This window comes from Clupea harengus, chromosome 1 (assembly GCF_900700415.2).
Source record: "Clupea harengus chromosome 1, Ch_v2.0.2, whole genome shotgun sequence".
NCBI classification, from domain to species: domain Eukaryota; kingdom Metazoa; phylum Chordata; class Actinopteri; order Clupeiformes; family Clupeidae; genus Clupea; species Clupea harengus.
Window position 1 is genome coordinate 29,260,624 of NC_045152.1, and position 2,500 is coordinate 29,263,123.

The following is a 2,500-nucleotide window of genomic DNA, read 5'->3' on the forward strand; positions in this document are numbered from 1 at the left end:
AGGAGAGGAGAGGGAGGCCTGCTGCTCGCCCTGGCTCATTTATCTTCAACATGGCATGTTTTCCTGCACTGCGCCCACCTGGGACTAAAGAAAAGGAGAGACACAAAAAAAAAACCAGAAGAAGAGGAAAGGAGGAGGAGAAGTGAAGGGTAGAACGAGCAGAGGGCAGTGCTGGAGAGGAGAGGAGAGGAGAGGAGAAGAGAGGTCCTCAGTGCTGGCTGGCTGCAGAGATTCAGGCCAGCTTTACTGACATTGTGACACAGTTTAGCAGCTGTGGACCAGCCAAAGGGGACTGGAGGCCTGAGAGATGCGCAGCCAAGCAGCGCGGGAAGCCATGTTGGCTCAGCTGGGGGCAGTCGCAGGGTGGCCTCATGCAAGTAGTGGCGACTGTGCTGTGGGTGCTTTTGTGCTTTTTGCTTTAGTTGTATTCACTAATACATTTACATCATATGTGAAATACAATATCACGCCAAAGGGTGTAATTTTGAAATGTGAAAGATTTTAATTTCGCAATTATTCATTGGACATATCATCCCCCACATGTACACACACACACACACACACCAGTGTTGACACATACTCCCAAACACAACACTGTGCCCCTGTGACAGAGCAGGGCTGACAGGCTGACACCCTGGCTGACACCCTGAGCCGCGACCCTTGACCCCTGGCTTTCCTGGAAATGCTCTGTCTGCCCCCCTGGAGAAGAAGACCTGCAGCTTGACCATGACCATCTGCCTCTCTTAGCCTTCTGTGAAGAGCTTAATCGAATGAAGCTTAAGAGAGGGGATTACAGCTGAAGTGTTAAAACTGTCTCGAATCCAAAAAAAGAAAGCAACAGCAGGTTTTTAATAAACTAAATGAGGGAGTTTTTAATGCAAAATGAAACTTTTTTGGGGGGGGGTAATGTGCTGTGCACAGAGACAAAGGCAGTGTTGCCGCTTGCAGCAGCCATGCCCAAGCGACTCATACACACTCAAACACACACACACACACACACACATACGGGCGCAGAAAGAGCTTGTTGTGTGTGAAAAAAACATGTTGGGTGCTTGTTCGCCACATTGGCAGAGCGCGGATGGATTTCATGCCACAGGATTCCGGGGTGTTCCACGTGGTGGCATGCGGGGCTATTTCGGGCGCCGTGAATGTCACATTTTTGCATGAGGTCAGTGTGCGAGGCGTGACGCCTGAACTTTGGTCTTTTCCTCTGCAGGCGAGAGGAATTATGCTTTGTCCTCTTGGAGACGGACCGAAAAGTTGATTCAATTCTTGTTGATTCAATCATTTCAATTCTATTTATTTATAAAAAGTGCCATAAGCAATGAACATGTTCTCAAGGCGCTCTGGAGAACTGCATGTTCCACCCCGAAGCATAAATGACAAGAATTGAATGACATTGGAAAGGAAAAACTCTCTTTTAGCAGGAAGAAACCAGCTCGAAAGGGGCGACTCATCTGCCTCAGGCTTGCCCGGAATACAATCTCTCAGATGGTTGACTGTAAAGCGTGTGGAAAGAAGTGATAATGATAATAGTGTTAAGGATAATAATGTCAACTTTCTTTCTTTTCTCTCCCCTCTCTTGTCATCTACTCTTTTCCCTCTATCTATATATCTATCTATCTATCTATCTATCTGTCTATCTCTGCCTCTTCCTCCCTGTCTCTCAGCTGTGGACATGAAGACGTCGTTGCCGGGTGGACTGCGTAGCCCCGTGGGTGACTCGGGGCCTGGAGGCGGCGGCGGCAGCGTCAGCGTTAGCATTAGCATTAGCGGCGGCGGAGGGGGCGAACGCGGCGTCAGCGCCGGCGGCGGGAACAGCAACACTAACACCAACGCCTCCAACAACGGCGGCGGCGGTGGGGGGGCGGTGGACCTGCGCACAGACCTGCGGGCGGAGGTGCGCCTGAGCGCGCTCGGCGGGATGGACCCCGCGCTGACGGAGCAGCAGCTGCAGCACGAGCTGCTCCTCCTCAAGCAGCAGCAGGAGCTGCAGAAGCAGCTGCTCTTCGCCGAGTTCCAGAAGCAGCACGAGGTGCTCACGCGCCAACATGAGGTGCAGCTGCAGGAGCATCTCAAGGTTGGGCATGTTTGTATATGGGTGGGTGTGCAGGAGCTACTTCACATCCTCACGTTTTGACATTTCACTCATTACATCTCTTTTGAAACTTTTGCTGGACCTGTTGTAAATACTGTTGTCACTTTATTTTCTGTGTGTGTGTGTGTGTGTGTGTGTGTGTGTGTGTGTGTGTGTGTAGCAGCAGCAGGAGATCCTGGCTGCCAAGCGTCAGCAGGAGCTGGAGCAGAAGCGTAAGCTGGAGCTGCAGCGGCACGAGGAGCTGGAGAAGCAGCGTCTGGAGCAGCAGCTCATCATGCTGCGCAACAAGGAGAAGGGCAAAGAGAGTACGCAGCCAATCACAGAGCCTGTACACCACACACCAGCCAATCACAGAGCCTGTACACCACACACCAGCCAATCACAGAGCCTGTACACCACACA

At 51.6% G+C, this 2,500-nt stretch overlaps 1 protein-coding gene across 5 annotated transcripts in view; it reads left to right on the forward strand.

Annotated features, from left to right (window-relative positions):
• hdac5 (histone deacetylase 5) overlaps window positions 1-2,500 on the forward strand; it is a 47,780-nt gene that overhangs the window by 21,119 nt on the left and 24,161 nt on the right. For 2 of the 5 annotated variants that reach the window (XM_031575224.2, XM_031575229.2), the window contains exons 2-3: window positions 1,671-2,101; window positions 2,259-2,403. In XM_031575224.2, coding sequence (XP_031431084.1) covers window positions 1,671-2,101; window positions 2,259-2,403 — 576 coding nt within the window. The remainder of the gene's footprint in view (window positions 1-1,670; window positions 2,102-2,258; window positions 2,404-2,500) is intronic. The other 3 variants (XM_031575238.2, XM_031575243.2, XM_031575233.2) reach the window with 2 other exon arrangements.